The sequence below is a fragment of the Triticum aestivum genome, chromosome 5A, assembly GCF_018294505.1.
Source record: "Triticum aestivum cultivar Chinese Spring chromosome 5A, IWGSC CS RefSeq v2.1, whole genome shotgun sequence".
Classification (NCBI taxonomy): Eukaryota; Viridiplantae; Streptophyta; class Magnoliopsida; order Poales; family Poaceae; genus Triticum; species Triticum aestivum.
The window spans coordinates 384,375,839-384,399,291 of record NC_057806.1 but is presented as its reverse complement, the minus strand read 5'-3'; the positions used below and the strand labels follow the sequence as shown (position 1 = coordinate 384,399,291).

At 45.3% G+C, this 23,453-nt stretch overlaps 2 protein-coding genes across 2 annotated transcripts; one reads left to right on the top strand and one right to left on the bottom strand.

Annotated features, from left to right (window-relative positions):
* Nucleotides 1–14,656: 14,656 nt before the first annotated feature.
* LOC123103511 (putative glucose-6-phosphate 1-epimerase) lies at nt 14,657–17,802 on the top strand. The gene is made up of 10 exons (XM_044525120.1): nt 14,657–14,849; nt 14,960–15,076; nt 15,572–15,685; nt 15,759–15,810; nt 16,197–16,334; nt 16,489–16,587; nt 16,687–16,784; nt 17,155–17,262; nt 17,352–17,433; nt 17,566–17,802. Exons 1-10 carry the CDS (start codon nt 14,767–14,769, stop codon nt 17,629–17,631), a joined length of 957 nt encoding a protein of 318 aa, XP_044381055.1. The 5' UTR covers nt 14,657–14,766; the 3' UTR covers nt 17,632–17,802.
* Nucleotides 17,803–18,386: 584 nt separating this feature from the next.
* Nucleotides 18,387–21,775, bottom strand: LOC123103510 (bifunctional protein FolD 1, mitochondrial). The gene is made up of 5 exons (XM_044525119.1): nt 21,478–21,775; nt 20,508–20,827; nt 19,999–20,235; nt 19,735–19,902; nt 18,387–18,939 (listed from the first exon to the last, which is right to left on the bottom strand). Exons 1-5 carry the CDS (start codon nt 21,719–21,721, stop codon nt 18,766–18,768), a joined length of 1,143 nt encoding a protein of 380 aa, XP_044381054.1. The 5' UTR covers nt 21,722–21,775; the 3' UTR covers nt 18,387–18,765.
* Between the last annotated feature and the right edge of the window lie 1,678 nt (nt 21,776–23,453).

Here is a 23,453-nt window from a genome sequence, read left to right as displayed (position 1 = left end):
CTTTGCATACTTGTTAGCATCTTTCAGGATTGACAAAACCTTTCGGTTGTATCACATACAACCTTTCCTCAAGAAAATCATCGAGGAAACAATGTTTTGACATCCTATCTGCAAGATTTCATAAATAATGCAGTAATCGCTAATATAATTCCAACAGACTCTTAGCATCGCTACAAGTGAGAAAGTCTCATCGTAGTCAACTCCTTGAACTTGTCGGAAAACATCTTAACGACAAGTCGAGCTTTCTAAATGGTGATACTTACCATCATTGTCTGTCTTCCTTTTAAAATCCATATGTACCTAACAGCCTTACGACCATCAAGTAGTTCTTCCAAAGTCTACACTTTGTTTTCATATATGGATCCTCTCTCGGATTATATGGCCTCGAGCCATTTTGGAATCCAGGCCCACCATCGCTTCTCCATAGGTCGTAGGTTCATTGTTGTCTAGCAACATGACTTCCAAGACAGGATTACGTACCATTCTGAAGTAGAACGCATCCTTGTCATCCCACGAGGTTTGGTAGTGACTTGATCTGAAGTTTCATGATCACTATCATAAGCTTCCACTTCAATTGGTGTAGGTGCCGCAGGAACAACTCCCTGTGCCCTGCCACACACTAGTTGAAGAGACGATTCAATAACCTCATCAAGTCTCCACCATCCTCCCACTCAATTCTTTCGAGAGAAACTTTTCCTCAAGAAAGGACCCGATTCTAGAAACAATCCATATTGCTTTCGGATATGAATTAGGAGGTATACCCAACTTTTTGGGTGTCCTATGCAGATGCATTTATCCGCTTTGGGTTCGAGCTTATCAGCCTGAAACTTTTCACATAAGCGTCACAGCCCCAAACTTTTAAGAAACAACAACTTAGGTTTCTCTAAACCATAGTTCATACGGTGTCGTCTCATCGGAATTACGTGGTGCCCTATTAAAGTGAGTGCGGTTGTCTCTAATGCCTAACCCATGAACGATAGTGGTAATTCGATAAGAGACATCATGGTACGCACCATATCCAATAGGGTGCAACTATGATGTTCGGACACATCATCACACTATGGTGTTCCAGGCGTATTAGTTGTGAAACAATTTCCACAATGTCTTAATTCTATGCCAAACTCGTAATTCAGATATGAATCTCTATGATCATATCATAGACATTTTATCCTCTTGTCACGACGATCTTCAACTTCACTCTGAAATTACTTGAACCTTTCAATAATTTCAGACTCATGATCCATCAAGTAAATATACTTTAGCATCTACTCAAATCATCTGTGAAGTAAGAACATAACAATATCCACTACATGCCTCAGCACTCATTGGACTGCACACATTAAAATGTATTACCTCCAACGAGTTGCTTTCTTGTTCCATCTTACTGAAAACGAGGCTTTTCAGTCATCTTGCCCATGTGGTATGATTTGCATGTCTCAAGTGATTCAAAATCAAGTGAGTCCAAACAATCCATTTGTATAGAGTTTCTTCATGCATATCTACCAACAAACATGGTTCGCATATCTCAATCCTTTCAAAAATGAGTGAGTCCAAAGATCCATCAACATGGAGCTTCTTCATGCGTTTTATACCAATATGACTCAAATTGCAGTGCCACATTTGTGTGGTACTATCATTACTATCTTATACCTTTGGCATGAAAATGTGTATCACTACGATCGGGATGGTATTATTCAAATAAGCAGAGTAACCATTATTCTCCTTAAATGAATAACCGTATCACGATAGACATAATCCAATCATGTCTATGCTCAACGCAAACACCAAATAACAATTATTTAGGTTTTAATACCAATCTCGATGGTAGAGGGAGCGTACGATATTTGATCAACCTTGGAAATACTTCCAACACATATCGTCATCTCACCTTTTAGCTAGTCTCCGTTTATTCCGTAGCCTTTTGTTTCGAGTTACTAACACTTAGCAACCGAACCGGTATCTAATACCCTGGTGCTACTAGGAGTACTAATAAAGTACACATTATAATGCATATCCAATATACTTCTGTCGACCTTGTCAGCCTTCTCATCTACCAAGTATCTAGGGTGGTTCTGCTTCAATGACTGTTCCCCTTATTACAGAAGCACTTAGTCTCGGGCTTGGGTTCAACTTTGGGTTTCTTCACTAGAACAGCAACTGATTTGTTGTTCCATGAAGTATCCCTTTCTTGCCCTTGCCCTTCTTGAAACTAGTGGTTTCACTAACCATCAACGATTGATGCTCCCTTTTGATTTCTACTTTCGCGGTGTCGCGAATAGCTCAAGGATCATATCTATCCTTGATATGTTATAGTTCATCACGAAGCTCTAGTAGCTTGGTGGCAGTGACTTTGGAGAACCATCACTATCTCATCTGGAAGATCGACTCCCACTCGATTCAAGCGATTGTTGTACTCAGACAATCTGAGCACAAGCTCAAGATTGAGCTTTTCTCCCTTATTATGCAGGCTAAGAAAATCGCGGAGGTCTTATGGCTCTTGACGTGGGCACGAGGCTGAAATCCCAATTTCAGTCCTTGAAACATCTCATATGTTTCGCGACGTTTTAAAACGTCTTCGGTGCCTCAACTCTAAACCGTTTAACTGAACTATCACATAGTTATCAAAATGTGTATGTCAGATGTTCGCAACATCCACAGACGACGTTCGAGGTTCAGCACACTGAGCGGTGCATTAAGGACATAAGCCTTCTATGAAGCAATGAGGACAATCCTCAGTTTATGGACCTAGTCCGCATAATTGCTACTATCAACTTTCAACTAAATTTTCTCTAGGAACATATCTAAACAGTAGAACTAAAGCGCGAGCTACGACATAATTTGCGAAGACCTTTTGACTATGTTCAGGATAATTAAGTTCATCTTATGAACTCCCACTCAGATAGACATCCATCTAGTCATCTAAGTGATTACACGATCCGAGTCAACTAGGCCGTGTCCGATCATCATGTGAGACGGACTAGTCAACATCGGTGAACATCTTCATGTTGATCATATCTACCATACGACTCATGCTCGACCTTTCGGTCTCTTGTGTTCCAAGGCCATGTCTGTACATGCTAGGCTCGTCAAGTTAACCTAAGTGTTTCGCATGTGTTCCGAGGCCATGTCTGTACATGCTAGGCTCGTCAACACCCGTTGTATTCGAACGTAAGAATCTATCACACCCGATCATCACGTGGTGCTTCGAAACGACAAACTTTCGCAACGGTGCACAGTTAGGGAGAACACTTTCTTGAAATTTTAATGAGGGATCATCTTATTTACTACCGTCGTTCTAAGCAAATAAGATGCAAAAACATGATAAACATCACATGCAATCAAATAGTGACATGATATGGCCAATATCATATTGCTCCTTTTGATCTCCATCTTCGGGGCTCCATGATCATCATTGTCACTGGCATGACACCATGATCTCCATCATCATGATCTCCATCATTGTGTCTCCATGAAGTTGTCTCGCCAACTTATTACTTCTACTACTATGGCTACCGGTTAGCAATAAAGTAAAGTAATTACATGGCGTTGTTCAATGACACGCAGGTCATACAATAAATAAAGACAACTCCTATGGCTCCTGTCGGTTGTCATACTCATCGACATGCAAGTCGTGATTCCTATTACAAGAACATGATCAATCTCATACATCACATATCATTCATCACATTCTTCTTGGCCATATCACATCACATAGCATACCCTGCAAAAACAAGTTAGACGTCCTCTAATTGTTGTTTGCATGTTTTACATGGCTGCTATGGGTTTCTAGCAAGAACGTTTCTTACCTACGCAAAAACCACAACGTGATATGCCAATTGCTATTTACCCTTCATAAGGACCCTTTTCATCGAATCCGATCCGACTGAAGTGGGAGAGACAGACACCCGCTAGCCACCTTATGCAACTACTGCATGTCAGTCGGTGGAACCAGTCTCACGTAAGAGTACGTGTAAGGTCAGTCCGGGCCGCTTAATCCCACAATGCCGCCGAATCAAGATTGGACTAGTAACAGTAAGCATATTGAACAACATCAATGCCCACAACTGCTTTGTGTTCTACTCGTGCATAGAATCTACGCAATAGACCTAGCTCATGATGCCACTGTTGGGGAACGTAGCAGAAATTCAAAATTTTCCTACGTGTCACCAAGATCTATCTATGGAGAAACCAACAACGAGGGGAAGGAGAGTGCATCTACATACCCTTGTAGATTGCTAAGCGGAAGCGTTCAAGAGAACGGGGTTGAAGGAGTCGTACTCGTCGTGATCCAAATCACCGGAGATCCTAGTACCGAACGGACGGCACCTTCGCGTTCAACACACGTACAGCCCGGTGACGTCTCCCATGCCTTGATCCAGCAAGGAGAGAGGGAGAGGTTGAGGAAGACTCCATCCAGCAGCAGCACAACGGCGTGGTGGTGGTGGAGGAGCATGGTACTCCAGTAGGGCTTCGCCAAGCACCGCAAGAGACGAGGAGGGAGAGGGGTAGGGCTGCGCCAAGAAGGAGAGGTACTCGTGTGTCTTGGGCAGCCCAGACCTCAAGTATATATAGGGGGAGGGGAGGGGCTGCGCCCCCACCTAGGGTTCCCTCCCTAGGGGTGGCGGCAGCCCCCAGATCCCATCTGGGTGGCGGCCAGGTGGAGGGGAGAGGGAGGCGCACCAGGCATGGGCCCTAAGGCCCATCTGCCCTTAGGGTTTGCCCCCCCTCCCCTTAGGCGCCTTGGGCCCTTGTGGGGGGGCGCACCAGCCCACCTGGGGCTGGTCCCCTCCCACACTTGGCCCATGCAGCCCTCCGGGGCTTGTGGCCCCACTTGGTGGACCCCCGGGACCCTTCCGGTGGTCCCGGTACGTTACCGATAAACCCCGAAACTTTTCCGGTGACCAAAACAGGACTTCCCATATATAAATCTTTACCTCCGGACCATTCCGGAACTCCTCGTGATGTCCAGGATCTCATCCGGGACTCCGAACAACATTCAGTAACCACATACAAACTTCCTTTATAACCCTAGCATCATCGAACCTTAAGTGTGTAGACCCTACGTGTTCGGGAACCATGCAGACATGACCGAGACGTCCTCTGGTCAATAACCAACAGCGGGATCTAGATACCCATGTTGGTTCCCACATGTTCCACGATGATCTCATCGGATGAACCACGATGTCAAGTACTTAATCAATCCCGTATACAATTCCCTTTGTCTAGCGATACAATACTTGCCCGAGATTCGATCGTCGGTATCCCGATACCTTGTTCAATCTCGTTACCGGCAAGTCTCTTTACTCATTCCGTAACACATCATCCCGTGATCAACTCCTTGATCACATTGTGCACATTATGATGATGTCCTACCGAGTGGGCCCAGAGATACCTCCCCATCACACGGAGTGACAAATCCCAGTCTCGATTCGTGCCAACCCAACAGACACTTTCGGAGATACCCGTAGTGCACCTTTATAGCCACCCAGTTATGTTGTGACGTTTGGCACACCCAAAGTATTCCTACGGTATCCGGGAGTTGCACAATCTCATGGTCTAAGGAAATGATACTTGACATTAGAAAAGCTTTAGCATGCGAACTACACGATCTTGTGCTATGCTTAGGATTGGGTCTTGTCCATCACATCATTCTTCTAATGATGTGATCCCGTTATCAATGACATCCAATGTCCATGGTCAGGAAACCGTAACCATCTATTGATCAACGAGCTAGTCAACTAGAGGCTTACTAGGGACATGGTGTTGTCTATGTATCCACACATGTATGTGAGTTTCCTATCAATACAATTCTAGCATGGATAATAAACGATTATCACGAACAAGGAAATATAATAATAACCAATTTATTATTGCCTCTAGGGCATATTTCCAACACGCTCATCGTTTAGCATGTCCACATACACATCAACAGAATGGTTCTGTGGAACGTAAGCATCGTCACATTGTTGAAACTGGTCTTACTCTTCTGGCCCATGCATCGGTTCCGTTTCGCTTCTGGAGTGATGCTCTCACCACTGCATGTTTCCTCATAAACCGTACTCCCACTCGTGTTTTGAACATGAAGACTCCCATTGAAGTTCTCCTTAATGAACAACCTGATTATACCTTCTTCAAGGTGTTTCGGTGCGCTTGCTGGCCTCATCTTCGTCCATATAACAAGCGCAAGCTTGAGTTTCGTTCCAAGAAGTGTGTCTTCCTTGGCTATAGCTCCCTTCATAAAGGTTACAAATGTCTTCATGTCCCCTCCAATCGTGTTTATATATCTCGGGATGTCGTGTTTGATGAGCATGTTTTTCCATTTGCCAAACTTCCTGTGTCCACTACTGAACCACCATCTATGCATTCATCCTCTGTTGCCTCTGACCAATTTGATGATATTGCATACTCTCCTATTTTGCTGCCTAACCATGGTGCAAGCACTGGACGCGGGGCTCGGCTTGAACTCTTGGAGGCACCAGTGTCTCCCTCGTCGGTCTCCCGTGCGCCTAATGACGATAAGGGTGCACCCTTGCATGGCGTCAATTCTCGTGCTCATGCACGTTCGGTCGAACCAGCGATGCCAGGTGACTTGGCGCCTCTGGCCTCTGGACCAGCGCCTGGGCCATCTGTGATGCCCTTGCCGACCGGCACGGTGTCCCCGGTACCTCGGTTGGCAACTGGGTCGGCCTCGCCTCCTCGGCCTGCTACACCAGCTCCGTCGCCCCCTCGGCCTGCTACGCCGATGTCGCCTGGGCCGGTTTCGCCTGGGCCGAGTTCACCTGCCTCTGTCGCTGGCCGGCTATCGCCTGTGCTGGATGAGGCTGCCCCGTCGCTGGCTTCTCCGTCGCTGGCCGAGGCGTCTCCATCACCGTCACCGTCACCGTTGCTCAGTTCAGTATCGACTGAGCCCTCTCCGGTGGTTTCTCTGGCTCCTCAACAGCCACATACGCAGAGCCACAGTGGTGTTTTTCAGCCCAAACAGCGCCATGATGGTACTGTTGCTTGGTTGGCTGCATGTCTGGCGGCTGCTCGTGCTGATCCAGCTTCTGAGCCTCGTACCTATCAAGCTGCCTTGAGTATACCTCATTGGAGAGAGTCCATGGAGCAGGAGTACCGTGCTCTTCTTCGTAATCAGACATGGACTCTTGTTCCTCCACCACCCCGAGTGAATGTCATCGATTCTAAATGGGTTTTTAAAGTGAAGAAGCATTCTGATGGATCTATTGGGCATTACAAGGAGCGACTGGTTGCTCGTGGTTTTCGGCAGCACTATGGTCTTGACTATGAAGACACTTTCAGTCTAGTGGTTAAACCTACTACTATCAGGCTTCTTCTCTCTCTTGCAGTTACTCGGGGTTGGTCTCTTCACCAGCTTGATGTGCAGAATGCCTTCCTTCATGGTGTTCTAGAGGAGGAGGTTTACATGCGGCAGCCCCCTGGTTTTTCTGATCCTGATCATCCTGATTATTTGTGTCGTCTTACCAAAGCACTCTATGGTCTGAAGCAGGCTCCTCGTGCTTGGCATGCTCGTCTTGCGACAACTCTTCGTGCTCATGGTTTTGCATCATCGACTGCTGACTCTTTGTTATTTCTCCTACAGAAGCCTGAGGTTACTATGTATCTGTTGGTCTATGTGGATGATATTATCCTTGTCAGTTCCTCTCCGTCGGCTGCTACTGCTCTTGTTTGGTCTCTTGGTGCTGATTTTGCGGTCAAAGACCTCGGGAGGCTTCATTACTTTCTTGGTGTGGAAGTTGCCTCTTCTTCTGATGGTCTTGTTATGATGCAGAAGAAGTACTCTTTGGATTTACTGCAGCGGGCTGGTATGCTTAAGTGCAAACCGAGTACGACACCTATGTCTGTCACTGACAAGATTACTGCTGTCGATGGTGAGCTTCTGACTTCTGCTGATGCGACCCAGTATAGGAGTATTGTTGGTGGGCTTCAGTATTTGACGATCACACGTCCAGATATTTCTTTTGTTGTCAACAGAGTTTGTCAGTATCTCCAGGCACCCCGTGATACTCATTGGTCTGCGGTTAAGCGTATTTTGCGCTATATTCGCTTCACGTTGTCCTATGGTTTGCACATTCGACCGCACCCCTCTGGGGTCATTTCAGCTTATTCTGATGCAGACTGGGCTGGCAGTCCGGATGACAGGCGATCCACGGGGGGCTATGTTGTGTTCTTTGGTTCTACCTTGGTTGCCTGGAGTGCTCGGAAACAAGCTACTATTTCGCGTAGCAGCACTGAAGCTGAGTATAAAGCTGTGGCCAATGTAACTGCCGAAATTATATGGATACAGTCTTTGCTTCAGGAATTGGGTATATCTCAATCACAGTCTCCTGTTCTTTGGTGTGACAACATCAGTGCTACATACCTCTCTGCTAATCCGGTATTTCATGCCCGAACGAAACACATCGAGGTTGACTATCATTTTTTACGGGAACGTGTTTCTCAGAAGCAACTACAAATCAAGTTTATCTCTTCCAAGGATCAACTTGTAGACATCTTCACCAAGACATTGCCTCTACCACAGTTTGAGACTTGTCGGCGCAATCTTACCCTTCTAGATTCTTTAGAAAGTGGCTAAGATTGAGGGAGGGTGTTAGACTGTATAGCTTCTGTATATGTATACATATGATGTAACGTTGTATACCCCTTCATTATATATACATGTGATAGGCCACCCCTAGAGGGTTGAGCCGGTTCCCCCAAATCTATTGTCCTAAGCTCACCATCGACAGCAGTAATCTTGTCAGTGACAGACATAGGTGTCGTACTCGGTTTGCACTTAAGCATCCCAGCCCATTGCAGTAAATCCAATGAGTACTTCTTCTGCATCATAACAAGACCATCAAAAGAAGAGGCAACTTCCACACCAAGAAAGTAATGAAGCTTCCCGAGGTCTTTGACCGCAAAATCAGCACCAAGAGACCGAACAAGAGCAGTAGCAGCCGACAGAGAGGAACTAACAAGGATAATATCATCCACATAGACCAACAGATACATAGTAACCTCAGGCTTCTGTAGGAGAAATAACGAAGAGTCAGCAGCCGATGATGCAAAACCATGAGCACGAAGAGCTGTCGCAAGACGAGCATGCCAAGCACGAGGAGCCTGCTTCAGACCATAGAGTGCTTTGGAAGACGACACAAATAATCAGGATGATCAGGATCAGAAAAAACAGGGGGCTGCCGCATGTAAACCTCCTCCTCTAGAACACCATGAAGGAAGGCATTCTGCACATCAAGCTGGCGAAGAGACCAACCCCGAGTAACTGCAAGAGAGAGAAGAAGCCTGATAGTAGTAGGTTTAACCACTGGACTGAAAGTGTCTTCATAGTCAAGACCATAGCGCTGCCGAAAACCACGAGCAACCAGTCGCGCCTTGTAACGCTCAATAGATCCATCAGAATGCTTCTTCACTTTAAAAACCCATTTAGAATCGATGACATTCACTCGGGGTGGTGGAGGAACAAGAGTCCATGTCTGATTACGAAGAAGAGCACGGTACTCTTGCTCCATGGCCTCTCTCCAATGAGGTATACTCAAGGCAGCTTGATATGTACGAGGCTCAGAAGCCGGATCAGCACGAGCAGCCGCCAGACATGCAGCCAACCAAGCAACAGTACCATCATGGCGCTGTTTGGGCTGAAAAACACCACTGCGGCTCCGCATATGTGGCCGTTGAGGAGCTAGAGAAACCATCGGAGAGGGCTCAGTCGATACTGAACTGAGCAACGGTGACGGTGATGGCGATGGAGACGCCTCGGCCAGCAACGGAGAAGCCAGCGACGGGGCAGCCTCATCCAGCACAGGCGATAGCCGGCCAGCGACAGAGGCAGGTGAACTCGGCCCAGGCGAAACCGGCCCAGGCGACATCGGCGTAGCAGGCCGAGGGGGCGACGGAGTTGGTGTAGCAGGCCGAGGAGGCGAGGCCGACCCAGTTGCCAACCGAGGTACCGGGGACACCGCGCCAGTCGGCAAGGGCATCACAGACGGCCCAAGCGCTGGTCCAGAGGCCAGAGGCGCCAAGTCACCTGACATCGCTGGTTCGACCGAATGTGCATGAGCACGAGAATCGACGCCATGCAAGGGTGCACCCTTATTGTCATTAGGCGCAGGGGAGACCGACGAGGGAGACACTGGTGCCTCCAAGAGTTCAAGCCGAGCCCCGCGTCCAGTGCCTGCACCATGGTTAGGCAGCAAAATAGGAGAGTATGCAATATCATCAAATTGTTCAGAGGCAACAGAGGATGAATGCATAGATGGTGGTTCAGTAGTGGACACAGGAAGTTTGGCAAATGGAAAAACATGCTCATCAAACACGACATCCTGAGATATATAAACACGATTGGAGGGGACATGAAGACATTTGTAACCTTTATGAAGGGAGCTATAGCCAAGGAAGACACACTTCTTGGAACGAAACTCAAGCTTGCGCTTGTTATATGGACGGAGATGAGGCCAGCAAGCGCATCCAAACACCTTGAAGAAGTTATAATCAGGTTGTTCATTAAGGAGAACTTCAATGGGAGTCTTCATGTTCAAAACACGAGTGGGAGTACGGTTTATGAGGAAACATGAAGTGGTGAGAGCATCACTCCAGAAGTGAAACGGAACCGATGCATGGGCCAGAAGAGTAAGACCAGTTTCAACAATGTGACGATGCTTACGTTCCACAGAACCATTCTGTTGATGTGTATGTGGACATGCTAAACGATGAGCGATCCCAAGCGACTGAAAGAAGGAGTTGAGATTGCGATACTCACCCCCCAGTCCGACTGAACATGAACAATTTTGTGCTTGAGAAGACGTTCAACATGTTTTTGAAACTGAACAACGATATCAAACACATCAGATTTGCGTTTAATAAGATAAAGCCAGGTAAAGCGACTATAAGCATCAACGAAACTGATATAATAATTGTGACCACTGACAGAAGTCTGAGAAGGACCCCATACATCTGAAAATACAAGTTCTAAAGGATGTTTCACCTCACGACTAGACTCCGAAAAAGGAAGTTGATGACTCTTCCCCTGCTGACAAGCATCACACACTGCTACATCTTTATTACTAGATATGCTAGGAAGCTCATGACGACGCAAAACATGACGAACGATAGGTGTGGCTGGGTCACCAAGACGAGCATGCCACTGTGACGAAGATACCCGAACTCCACTGAACACGCGAGCGACATGAGGATGCTCCAAACGATAGAGGCCCTGGCACAACCGCCCGCGAAGAAGAATGTCCCTCGTGCCCCGATCCTTAATAAAAAGATCAAAGGGATGAAATTCACAAAGCACATTATTATCACGTGTGAGTTTAGGAACTGAAAGAAGATTGCGTGTCACAGAGGGAACTCTAAGCACGTTACGAAGCTGAAGACTCCTATTTGCATGCCTAGTAAGAATTGATGCTTGACCAATGTGAGATATATGCATACCTGCTCCATTGGCGGTGTGGATCTTGTCGGAGCCATGGTAAGGTTCACGAGTATGGAGTTTGTCCATCTCACTCGTCAGATGCTCCGTTGCTCCAGAGTCCATATACTAGTGGGATCAACAGAGTATGCCCTTGTTGCCCTTGTTGCTTCGTGGATGCCGGTCGATCTGCCATGGCCACCTGACGTGCAAAGTTGCGCGTGTCCTTGCCATCATTGCCGAGGCCCAAAAAACTCTTCTGGAAGCGTTTGTGGCACTTAGAAGCCCAGTGCCCCTCAATGCCACAAAGTTGGCACACACGCTTCCCACCAGCCCCTGGTAGTGTCGCAGAAGCAGGGGGGGCGAAGGGGGCGGCGGTGGCAGCCCAGAAGAGGACCTGGACGACAACGAAGGGCGACCACCCTTGGTGGCTGTGTTGGCCGAAAGGGAGCCAGCGCTCTTAGAGCGGCGCAACTCGCCCCGCTGCTCAGTGAGAAGGAGGCGGGAAAACACCTCGTGCGCCATCATAGGGTTCGAGTTGCCCCGCTCGTTGATGATCTCGACCAAGGCATCGTACTCCTCGTCAAGACCATTGACAATAAAAGAGTTAAACTCGGAGTCGGTGAGCGGCTGTCCAATGGAGGCCAATGTGTCGGCAAGACCCTTGACCTTGTTGTAAAACTCAGTGGCAGTGGAGTCCAGCTTTTCACACTCCCCAAGCTGACGACGAAGAGCGGATACACGAGCTTGCGACTGCGTCGCAAACGAGCGTTCGAGGATGGTCCATGCCTCATGAGACGTCTTGGCGAAAACAACAAGTCCGGCAACAGCCGGAGTGAGCGACCCCTGGATGGAGGAGAGGTTTGCCTGGTCCTGCCCTGTCCAAACACGGTGCGCCGGATTGTAGACCGGGCCATGCACGCTATCGACCAGCGCAGGGGGACAGGGGAGCGAACCATCGACGTAGCCCAGTAGATAGTGACTCCCAAGAAGCGGGAGGACCTGCGCACGCCAGAAGATGTAATTGTCCGATGACAGCTTGATGGTGATGAGATTACCAAAGTGGAACGGCGGCGGCGGCAAAGAGCCCGCGGGGTAGGCTGCCGGAGGCGTAGACGCCGTAGAGGCAGAGACCGCGGGTGCAGCCGCGGGAACAGGCGACGAATTGGCCGGGCCCGATGCGGCAACGCCAGCCATCAGGGCCGACGGGGGGGCCACCAGCGCGAGGGGCTGGCCATCGCTGGATGGAGCAATCGGGGCCGTGCTGATGGGAACGGGCGACGAGGCACCCGCTATGGCACCAGCGGTTGGAGCCACGAGCGCATGATGATCAGGCGACGGGGAGAACAGGGACCCGATGCTCCTCGTCCCGATCGAGGACGTCGAGGGCGCCGCAAAGTCGAGAGGCCGGGAGAGGAGAGCCGCAAGGGAGGCCGGCAGGAAGCTAGCCGTGGAGGAGCCGGAGGCGGCGGGGCCCGACATGACGGCGGCGGCGCGAGCTCAAGGATGGCGGCGGCGCGGCGCGAGTTGTAGGGTTTTGGTGGAAGCGTGTTGACCTAGGCTGATACCATGTAGGACAATAGATTTGGGGGAACCGGCTCAACCCTTTAGGGGTGGCCTATCACATATATATATAATGAAGAGGTATACAATGTTATATCATATGTATACATATACAGAAGCTATACAGTCTAACAGAGAGCACGAGGTGATGTCGGAGTCGAAAGCACTTCAGTTTTTGTGCAAAAATACTACTGTAAATCCAAACGACATTACTGCTAACTTGGTAAAAAGGGATCAGAAGCTGCTTCACTTTGCCACATGCTGTGATAAGTTTCATGTGTACAGCCTCCAGCAGACTCGAACATGTCTGGCGAAAATGAAATGTTACAAAAGAATTGTCATTGGGATATCCTCTTGCTGAGGCCAGAAAATGTAGCAGCAGAGAAATGGAGATAGCCTCTTGCCTTTCAGTCGCTCAAAAGGCATATCCAGGAATAAAATTGTTGGCAAGGGACACTTGCATTTTGTGCCGCCGTGAAGGCCACCAAAGCACCTCAGCAAGGATCCTTTGTGTACCGGACCGTGGCGTCTCTCTTGTCTTGTGCTCCTATTATAGACAAAATGCAATTTGCATGTGAAAGTATAAATGAGTAGCAATCCACAAAACCGCATTTTATTTGATGCTACTATCATGCATGTACAAGTTTTGTTCAAACATTTTACCAAACCATAACTTTAGAGCATAATTGGTTTGCTACCAACATTTGGCAAAACCAAAAATTACCAACATTTGACAACTTTTTGTGAGATTGGCAGTGAGAATTGGCAAGCAACCAATCTCTAGCCAATATTTGACAGTTTCTGCAACATGGCTCTGAAAATAGTGGGTGCATCCTGACCTGAGTAGCAGCACAAAATCCGACACATGCATTTTAAAGGGGCCTATCATGTAGGGTCGAACATCAACCAATTCATTCGCAAAAGAACATCAACCAATTCACCAGAGTCCTGAAGCGTGCGCGCGCACACACACAGGACTTCACAGTCATATGAAGTGATGCAAACATCCGGCAAGCAAAGAGAGGAAAGAACCAGGGTTTCCACCACTTCGTCGACGCCAACGCGGTCCGCCCCGCCTCTGGTGGCTCTTGGGCCTGGGAGGTGTGGCGGCCCTTGGCCCCCATTGGCGGGACGATCACATCCTTACCGCAGGTAGTTTTAGTGTCTTGGTTGGAGCGTCCCATAGTTAGAATAATATTCTCTCCATTTTATCCTCGCTCTAACAATATGCTTAGCGTTGGCGGAGGGTGTGTGTGGAGGTTTACCCTTGCCGGATCTTTTTGGACCCATTCAAAGTCCGTCTTCCGCAGATCTGTCTGAATTCAGTCGCCTCTCGTTTTCGTTGGCGTTTTTATAGATTTGGCCCTTCTAATCTATATTTCTCATAGGCTGACGATGATTTTCTGATTACTGCAGTAAGGTTTACCCAACCTCAATGCGGGATGGACGATGATGGTGACGCGCATTTGGCTCGCTCCAATGGTTTTAGCTAGATGGTCCATTAATCTAATTATATTTTTTATTACCTTTGGAGATTCTTGTACTAATACCGCATATTATTATATGTCGGATTACTTTTTCAAAAAAAAAGTTCCCACAAAAAAAAGACATAATCTAATTAAATCTGTCTGCATTTGCAAAAAAGGACTCCTGGTCCAGCTCGAACACATGGTACAGCACAGAGATTCACTCAACAGAGGATCCAAGGCACCGGCCACTCTAAAACCAGACAGAGCACCACCGAAGTCTCAGCCTCTCCGAGAGGCCAAGCAGAAATGGCGGCTTCCTGCACGCTCACCGTCCCCGCCCCCTTCGCCGCCGCCTCCTCCTCCTCCTCCACTTCAGCCCGTCGGTACAGGTACCAGCACCGCACGCGGTTCCTCCCCCGTACTGGTCTGCATTCGATTCGTGCGGTCTCGCAAGGCCTGACCCCGTGGTGGTTCTTGCGGTTTTGCCGGGTGCGCGCAGGCGATTCGGGGTGGTTGCCATGGCTAGCGTGGGGCAGAAGGTGTACGCGCCCGGCGTGGCCGTCTCCGACGGCAACGGCGGCCTGCCCAAGATCAGCCTCAAATCCCCGCACGGGAGGTAATTCTGGTTTTGGTTGACTTGGTGGGGGATTTTTCAGGTGTATTATGATGACTTGTGTTGTTCTGTAGTTTAGCTAATGCAGCATGAGTAAGATAATACTCGATCGGACGTAAATAATTTGATAGCCACGGTGAAGATTAAAATCAAGAGTTGGAAAACAAACTGTTTGATATCGAAGTTGATGTTATGGCAGCAGTGCCATAAGGGTTGATGGCTCATTATTTAGAATAAGGCAATACGACACTATTATTTTGTTATGGTGCTAGCATGATACTGAAAGTTTTGAATTATAGTTCAATGGATCTCTGCAGTGCTGAATAGTAGCTAGCACATAATGCTTATATGGACCATGGGTAAGCCTATCATGACTTCTGTTAGTTTCAACTCAGTTCATCACTAGAGTTTCTCTACTACCACAACAGAAATATAGTAGATGGGCTTCCTTTTTACCTATTTGCAACAGCTAATTGTGTACTCACTTTATGCATGAAGTGAGGCTGAGATTTATCTATTTGGAGCATGTGTCACATCTTGGAAGGTTCCCAGTGGAAAGGACCTGCTCTTTGTCAGACCAGATGCCGTGTTCAATGGCCAGAAACCCATCAGGTCAGCCTCGAGACCGATTGGATAAATCTAACGAGTTTAACTCACAGCTAACAATTTCCTTTTCTGAAACTAGCGGTGGAATTCCACATTGTTTCCCCCAGTTTGGCCCCGGTCCCATGCAGCAGGTTTGTGAAGCCATTTTTCAATCACGCCCCATACAGACAGGCATAGAGACCAATATTTGTCAAGATTTCAGTTTTCGGTTCCATTTAAGAATATTAGTTAGCAAATTTATTGTTGATGGGAAACAGATATGTGAACCATGTCCAATGCTAAATCAAGCAATGCATACTAGTTTAGATCAAAATGTTACCTGCATTCCTGCGGGATAGTAAATTCCTGAACTTATATAAAGAATGAGACATCACTAGCCGTTGTTATATAGTTGTGGTGTGAGCAATTATTTACATAATATTCATGCACATCTGTCCATCAACTGTGAAAGAATTGAACATTTTTATGCAGCCTGTTCTTGCGTACTGTAATCAAGGCAAATTTTACTTTCTTGCAGCATGGATTTGCCAGGAATGTGAATTGGTCTATTACTGATTCAGAAGTCACAGAAGGAGATCCAACTGTAACTTTGGAACTAAAAGACGACTCGTACAGCCGTTCAATGTGGGATTTTAGTTTCCAAGCTTTATACAAGGTTAAGCCCTGGTGTAGTAGCATGTGCCTCCATGCACTCTTATCTGCGAAATCATAAGCCTATTAATGCTATCCAGTAATCGGAGCTGGAATTCGGAATTCCAATCTTGCCCTTCTGCAGAATATGAAATTGTGCTTGTTTAATTGTTCCGTAGGTTGTGCTGCACTCTACAAGCCTGTCAACGACCCTGAAAATAATAAATACAGACGATAAACCTTTCTCGTTCAACTCAGCCCTCCACACTTATTTCAGTGTAAGTTGCAGCTTTCTGAACGGAGCCAAACTAACATTTGCTTGCTAAACTCTATAGATTTTCGCTTTCACATTAAACACATCAAATGTTTTTGTACAGGCTTCCATCGCTGGTGTTTCAGTGAAAGGTCTCAAAGGTAGCAAGACTCTCAATAAGGATCCTGATCCTAAAAATCCTCTGGAGGGCAAAGAAGAAAGGTCAGTTTGAGCTGGTCTGCTAGTGCAGTCTTAGTTACAATATATCTTAACATTACAAGTTTACAACATTGAAACTCCCAGGGTCTCACACTCCCACATGTTTCCAAGAACTTCGCAATAAAGCTAACCTCATCTGTGGAAAATAAGAGTACTCACACTAAACACTAAGCATTTAGTGTCATTTCATTCTATGGTGTGCACAACTTAGTGCTATTGCATTTCTTAATTTTCTTTTCCTAATCTATTGAATTGACTTAGTTGTGACTTTCAAAGCAAGTATGCACTCACTGAAGCAACATATCCTAGTGTAAGTTGCTGAGCATGAAGTAAATATCTGGACGTGCTTCTGAGTCGCTTCCTTTCGATGCAGGGACGAGGTGACCTTTCCAGGATTTGTGGACTGTGTTTACCTTGGCGCACCGACTGAGCTTACACTGGACAATGGATTGGGTGACAAAATTGTAATCTCAAACACAAAGTAGGTTTAATTGATCTGTAAAACAATGCATCCCTTTTCAACATTGCAAAGATCACATGATCAAATTGTTGTTACTATTTGAAATGCAGCTGGTCAGATGCAGTGTTGTGGAATCCTCATTTGCAGATGGAGGCATGCTACAAAGACTTTGTTTGTGTTGAAAATGCAAAGGTATGAACAGAAGTTGATAAATGCACATACTTTTTCTTGTCTACTCTTCCATGTTCCTGAATGAATCATGGGAGAGGCACACTGGGTGATTGCACAATTTTGACTGATGGTATGACTGATTGCATCATGTAGATTGAAACAGTACAACTGGGTCCAAAAGAATCTTGGGTGGCAGAGCAGAAAATTGAACTTGTCTGAAGCTAATGGGTTGAGAACAGTACAGTGCGGCGACGTCAAAGGGCCCTTTTACGTGTCTGGCAGTGTAAACATGTGTCATTCCCCGGTGTACTTCAACTTATGCCCTCACATCAGATGTACATCTTATAACTATTTTATGTTTTATAAGTAAATAAAGTAATTCAGTTCTTATTTCCCTTCTCTGTGGTGGTCGGCTATCTTGTATGTTCTGCTCATAGTTGAATGAGACAGGGTTAACATTTTTCCATGTAAGATGTATCTAGCTCTAGACAATATATTCTGTATGTATTGTTGCTCTTTTTACAGTAGAGAAACAAGCAAGGGCTGCTCAAATTTGGGATAAATCAGATTTGTTCATAGTAATCTCCCTGATTCAAAGAACAGTAATCACTTTTTTTAACACCTGCTTATCAAGCACTTGTCAATTAACTACCTGGCATAAAAACGAGTCCGTGCAGTCAGAAGGAATAGGTGCGGTCAGTATCTTCATGAATATATGGAAATATATTGGTCGATTGTATTCCCCCAGAAGCAATTCGAATATCCGTATATTGGTCAATTTTATCTCAAAAGGAAATACAGTTTCATGACTTCACTAGGTTTTATTTTATAAATATATTGAGTACGAAACTGCCTGTTGAGACTGTTTAATGTCCAAGAATGTTCTAATAATAATGAAGCACACATCACATTATGAACCATATAGCTGTGCCTGCTTTTACTTGATGATTTCTGTGAGTTGGCTGTTGCTAGTATGCTAGAAACTGGGTTGCCATATTCATATGATCCCCAGACAAGGGATAAATTATTGAAAGTTCGGACATTATCAAGCATACAATATATTGTTGGCAAAAAACGAAATATTACATCCCAGCTCTAATCTAGCTTAACTTGAGAGCAATGGGCAGAGGAACAAGAGAAGGCAAACTAATTTACAAAGGGGAACTGTGACAAGGTTACAGTTGAGGGTTTCATTCTCAGGTTGGGATGAACCTACCAAAACCGGCAGAGGGGCACTGGTTCAATTTGTTTTTCATGTAAAAGACCCAAGTAGCAGCCCTAGTTCAAAGGTTTTATAGGACGGGTTTCACGGGTCGACCCAGGCCGTTTTTTAACACCCTTAGTTCCGGGGGTTCAGTCACTCAAGCCATAAACTCGTTTGGCCGAGTCAAGTGTGTTGGCAAGAAGCATTGCAATGGTGACTGGTCCCACTCCGCCTGGAACTGGAGTTATAGCAGAAGCCACATTCACTGCTTCTTCGAAGCAGACATCTCCAGTTAATCGATAGCCAAAATCACTGGCTGGATCCTAGAAAAAAAAGAGTAAGAACAGGTTACAGCCAAGTAGGAATAAAAATATGTATTACATTGGTGCCCATGGCTTCCCGCGTACCCATTTGGGAGGGGGGGGGGGGGGGGATGCATGCTGTACTATTAAAAAAATCAGACTCTTACCGAAAGAGTCATTACTAATGTTGATTTTTTGTCCTGAGCATGGATCAAGAAAGCTGAGAAGGCGCAAAAGCTTACAAAGCCAAAACCAACACACTGCAAAAGAAGCCTAGCCTAACAAAACCAAAACTAAAGGAAACAGAAACCCGAACTAATCTACAATGTGGAAGAGGGGAAAAAACGATGCTAAGCTATGCTACGCTGCGACCAGCAGATCTGGGAATACTACCATCTGAATTAAAGTAGGCGGTCATCAGTAGTAACTTAACTCGGTAATTATAAGGGAAAACGAAAGGGTTATGTATTCAATTTTGAAACCTTCTTCAAAACTCAAGCTCATTATTTGTAGAAGTACTACAATAGGTGGCGATTTAATAGTACAAATTGAGCTACCATTTAAACATTTATCAGTGAATTAGGGTGCGTGGATTTAAATTTACCATGCTGTGCACCAAGGAAAAACTACTAACAAGAAAAACCAGTATCAGCAAACAAGTTTGGAATTATAATCAGAACTACTTGACTAAAGAAATCTTTACTTCATTAACATGGACACTACTAAATAAATATGATGAACATGCAATAGAAGTGATACTGCAGACATTATAGATCAAGTTTCTTGAGCAAAAGCACAACAAACATCTGTTGTTACCTCCACTGGATTTGTCCCAACATCAATCACAACTGCACCTTGCTTTAACCAACTTCCTCTTACAAGGTTGGCCACTCCAGCAGCTGAGATCACAATGTCAGATCCACGAGTAATCTCCTCTGGATTTTCTGTGTAGGCATGGATAGCACTTACAGTAGCGTGATGTCTCTGGGGAAACAAAATGAAGTTCAAATACAGCCATCATAACATAATGCAGTTCAAAACTGAAGGATAATCATTCCTGAGTACATTTTAGAACTTTACCTGTAAAAGTAAGGAAGTGGGTAATCCAACAACTTTGCTTCTCCCGATAATAGTCACATGCTTTCCCATGAGATCAATACCAGATTGGAGCAATAATTCAAGGCAAGCCTTTGCAGCACAGGAAACAAACAAAGGTTTCCGGCTTCTAAGGGCAAGATTACCAACGTTTAAGGGGTGGAAACCATCAACATCCTTGTCTAGGCTAATGGCGTTGAGAATCTTTTCTTCATCCATATGCTGATTTACACAAAATGATCAAATAAAATTAAAAGGCTTGATGAACAGAGCTTGGACATAAAGCCAAATATACATTGAAATGAAAACTCAGATAAAATACAACTGAAGTTGCCCATCTATTACCATGACAACAGAAGTACTTTGTATTATTCAGTTACCAAAATAATTTTGTAATCTGTGTAGATGAAAAAGGCTTTCATGGTATCAATCTATGAACTAAACCAAACATCATCCTTTTATAAGGCGGCAACCAGAAAAGTAGAATAGATTACTTGTGGTAGTGGTAGCTGAACAAGGACGCCATGAACGGATGGGTCTTCATTGAATCTTGACACCGAATCCACCACCTCATCTTCTGTGCAGTTCCTAGGCAACTCTGCCAGCAAAGATTTTATTCCGACTTCCTCACAACCCTTTACTTTAAATCTCACGTAGGACTGAGAGTCCTTTCTATCGCCTACCAATACGACAGCAAGGCCAGGAACATGTCCGACTGCATTTTTCATTTGAAGAACCTCCTCAGCAACCTGTAACCTTATGTCCTCTGCAATGGACTTGCCATCGATAATGGTTGCCGTGGACTCATAATCAACTACAAGACCAAGAAAAGTATGAACACACAACAATCAATAATTAGCATAAGATGCTAAACAATGAGATAAGGTGAAGCACAGATGCTAAACAAGGATTCATCCATGTCCTTTACATGGAAGTGAAAGCTAGTCCCAACCATAAAAGGTATCAAACCTTGAAATTCTCCGACACCATTTCACCAACCAGACATAGTAATACTGCAGCACGCCAAATACCACTACTAAATCTAAGAAAGAAAGGAAAAACCATTATTCGGGTACTTACAACAAGCTAGACCAACCAAATCGAGGCATCAATACTAGACAGTATAAGAAGAGCTTCTAAACAATCTCCACTTGCCCTCTGTTTAAACGAACATTTTGATGTGACAGTGCTTCCACTTTCAGAGGATAGAGATAGATAGAGCTTAAAACCTCCTCTAAATCATTAGCAGCACTACTTCAGGGTGGCCATGGGTTCTGAACAATCGCACCAACTGAAAGCAAGCGGACTCAGCGTTCTTAAACTTCATATTCCAAATTTCTAATCGTGTTTACATTTAATGCTTTGTACAATATGAAATCCCGAAATCACTGATCCAAGAAGCGTACGCCAATAATACAACACCATAACGCAGAGATTAGCAAGAAGAACATGAGTCCCGCTCACCTCCGGCGGCTCGCGGGGGAAGCGGGCTCGCCGCGGGGCGCGGGGGTGGATCCCAGGTGTCGGTGATGTCTGGTCCAAGAAAGCTGCTGCTACTGCTCCTCCGCCGGCGCGTCCTCGCCTTGTCCTCCCCCGCCGCCGCTGCAGCCTCGTGGAGACCGCGCGCAGCACGAGGGAGCGAGGAGGTAACAAGCGGGATGGAGCGTCGTCTAGTGGCGGCGAGCAAGGCTACGGCGGCGCCGCCCATGTCCGTCCAAGCGCTTTGCCGAGAAGCGCTCGCAGCTCTAGGCCGAATGAGGAGATATTGATGGACCTTTGGGCCTGTTGGGCCACGTGACCGGCTTTTTTTTAAGAGTCTCTCTGAGCGCATCTTTGCTAATTAAGGGATACCCTTTACAACGATCACTCCACCTTCTCATACACTCACAAAGAGTTTTTCTATTTTTCTTAAATTTATTTATTCAAAAAATATTTTGAACCGTGTTTTCAAATCCCAAACCATTTTCACCGTTTGATTTCTCGTGCCGAGATCTTCGAAACTAGATCTCATATTAATAAGGTTACGATGAACTTCTTTTTCATGAAAAAACCGGAAGAAAAAGTCGGAGCCAGAAGCATGTTTTTTTTAATTTCCTAGAACTTATGCTTTTCGTGGAAGCAAATTTGTGCCTCCACGAGCAACAATGCTTTTCGTGAAAGAAAAATATGTTTTTTTTTCCTTTTTGAGAGGCACAACGATGCTTCTCGCGGAAGAAAATATGTGCCTCCACGAGAAATAAATATGTGCCTCTCGTGGAAAAAGACGCATTTTTTTTCTTTTCAAGAGGAACGGTTATGCTTCTCGCGGAAGCAAATTTGTACCTTCACGAGAAGAAAATTCGTCTCTCTCATGGACTCGTGAAAGTAAATATTTGCCTCTCGTGGAAGCCAAAAGACACATTTTTTCTTTCCGGGAGGCACTACTTTGCTTCTCGCTGAAGCAAATTTGTGTCTCCATGAGGATCAAATCTATGCCTCTCATGGAAGAATCTTTTCGAGAGTCATAGTCGTGCTTCTCGCAGAAGCAAAAAAAAAATTGTGAAATTTTTTTCAAACTTTTTTCTCCAATACCTAAGAAAAATCAAGTGAAAATCGAAAAAGTAAGAAAACATCTAAACCGAAAACACCTAAAAAAATATTGAGAAAGCACCCAACACGCAACACGTGGCGGCGGCTGGACGCATCACTTGGCGTGCTCTTAGTCCACCAAAGTGACCCTTGCGGGAGAAGGGGTGTCGCTTAGTTTATGTGTTGTTTGACAGGAAGGGTACCCCTTAGTTAGTTGTTCTCGCATCTTCGAGAACAATAGTAAACATTTGTAGGGCCGTCTAGTCTTCACTGGCCTTTGGCAAAGCGCTCTACTAGGTCGGCCAATTACTGTAGATGCATCGCGTGAGTATTTTTTCATGGTTTTCCTATTGTTTTCACTATCTGCATAGGTTTTCTCTGGTTTTCTTTAGTCTTTCTTTCTTCCGTTTTCTTCTGTGGTTTTCAACACATGTGCTTATTTTTCATACATATTGTACAAACTTTTTATACACTGGGAATATTTTTATACACATTTAGCATTTTTAAAATACATGATTAATATGTTTTCAAATATTTATTTTGCTGTCTATTTTTCTCTTACACATTGCACATTTTCAGTATACAACTAATTTTTTATACATGTTTTACGTTTTTCAAATGCATGGTTTGAATATATTTTTAAATACGTGATAAACATTTTTTAAATATGCATTGATACATTTTCTTGAATCAACAAAACTTTTAAAAAAGTTATGTGAAATTATTTTGCATTTGTATAATTTTTTTTAAAATATCATCTACATATTTTTGAAAATCGTAATAGTTTGTTAGTGTAATGTACAATTTTTTATAAGTATTCCGCAAAGCTTGACACAACAAAATATCTTCTTTTGTGTTGTATGCACTTTCTC

Excerpts from the sequence above, each read along its gene's own strand:
- LOC123103511 (XM_044525120.1), top strand. The coding sequence starts at position 14,767 with ATGGCGGCTTCCTGCACGCTCACCGTCCCCGCCCCCTTCGCCGCCGCC. Across the intron at positions 15,811-16,196 it reads GCCCCGGTCCCATGCAGCAG|CATGGATTTGCCAGGAATGT; the intron begins GTTTGTGAAGCC and ends ACTTTCTTGCAG. Across the intron at positions 16,588-16,686 it reads CCCTCCACACTTATTTCAGT|GCTTCCATCGCTGGTGTTTC; the intron begins GTAAGTTGCAGC and ends GTTTTTGTACAG.
- LOC123103510 (XM_044525119.1), bottom strand. The coding sequence starts at position 21,721 with ATGGGCGGCGCCGCCGTAGCCTTGCTCGCCGCCACTAGACGACGCTCC. Across the intron at positions 20,828-21,477 it reads TCCCCCGCGAGCCGCCGGAG|TTGATTATGAGTCCACGGCA; the intron begins GTGAGCGGGACT and ends TTGGTCTTGTAG. Across the intron at positions 18,940-19,734 it reads TTGGGACAAATCCAGTGGAG|GATCCAGCCAGTGATTTTGG; the intron begins GTAACAACAGAT and ends TTTTTTTTCTAG.